A 1,208-nucleotide genomic window follows, 5' to 3' on the forward strand; every position below is an offset into this window, starting at 1 on the left:
AACAAGCACCACGTGGGGCTATTTTTCTAACTAAATTTTTTATTAAATTATTGTTTCTTTGAAAGCTAGGACCATCAAAGTCCTTAGATCAGCTAAGTGCTTCATGGTGTAAAGACCAAGAAACTATTACGTGGTCAGTTAACAGACTTGCAGATAGGCAAGGAAATGACAGGAAGGAAAGATAAAACAAAGTGAACCAACCAAAAGAATGTGGTCTTCTGGAGAGTCAGTCAAATTACTTGCTTATTATTAAAATTTATTAGAAATGAACCAAACATTAATTAATGAAATAAAAAAATTTGAACTGAGCTTCAGACTTGGGACTAGTATAAAGTCTCACAAAATGGAGCCCTTGGTTGCACCAAACAAGCTCTGAAGTTTTAAACTCCCTGCTGCAGCTGCAGCTCCTTGAGCAAGTCTAGTTCCTGGTGGGAGGTGGGCAGGTGGGTAGGGCAGAGATGATTTTCTGGAGTCTATTTGGATGTTTTCCAGGTGTCCAGCATTGGTTAAGTTTTTTTTTTTTTTTTTTTTTTTAAAGTTTGAATAAAACTCCATCGTAAAAAGTGAGTTATGAAGAGTGCTCTTTATTTGAAACCTCCACAACACAGACGCCAATCTTGTCTCGCATTGAATCATTAGCTGTGCACATCAACACATTCCAAGCACAAATTAAGAAATGCAAACAGAACAAAAAAATATATATATATATAATTTTTTCCCCTATCCAAAGGTTTCAAGTCTCAATGCAGCAAATCCTTCTGAACACAGAATCTGAGGAGCACACTGTTCAAACAGTTGGGACAAACAGGTCCCTGCAAAGGCTACTGCCTTTTAAACACATGGGGTGGGTATCATGGACGGCATGGAAAAGGGAGAGGAAGTGAAGAGACGGGAGCTGGGCAGAGAATGAGCAGAAGGGTAACAGGTATGCGCTGGGGAGATGGGGAAGCTGGGACACACACATGGTGAGTTGGTGGATTTCATTTATTGGTTTTTGACAATTTCTTTCTGGTTCTTTTTAAATTTCCCCCCACCCTAGGTCCAACGATAGAAAAACCCCACAGTAGTGGGCAGGGCCTTATTAGGCCAGCCCAAAGCCTTCAGAGCATTCCTGGATGGCCAATAGTAGCATGTGGCGGAGCTTCTCAAAGCTCTCATAGGCAGGCAGGGCCCGCCGATTAAAAACAAGGGAAAAACAAAAAAGAGCC

At 41.1% G+C, this 1,208-nt stretch overlaps 1 protein-coding gene across 1 annotated transcript in view; it reads right to left on the minus strand.

The window, feature by feature from the left end:
* Nucleotides 1–564: 564 nt before the first annotated feature.
* HUWE1 (HECT, UBA and WWE domain containing E3 ubiquitin protein ligase 1) overlaps nt 565–1,208 on the minus strand; it is a gene marked incomplete in the record, with an annotated part of 232,807 nt that continues 232,163 nt past the window's right edge. The window contains 1 exon segment of the mRNA XM_027766840.1: nt 565–1,184. Within this exon segment, the coding sequence (XP_027622641.1) occupies nt 1,082–1,184 (103 nt within the window).

Source organism: Tupaia chinensis, unplaced genomic scaffold, assembly GCF_000334495.1.
Source record: "Tupaia chinensis unplaced genomic scaffold, TupChi_1.0 Scaffold143737_1, whole genome shotgun sequence".
Lineage (NCBI taxonomy): Eukaryota > Metazoa > Chordata > Mammalia > Scandentia > Tupaiidae > Tupaia > Tupaia belangeri.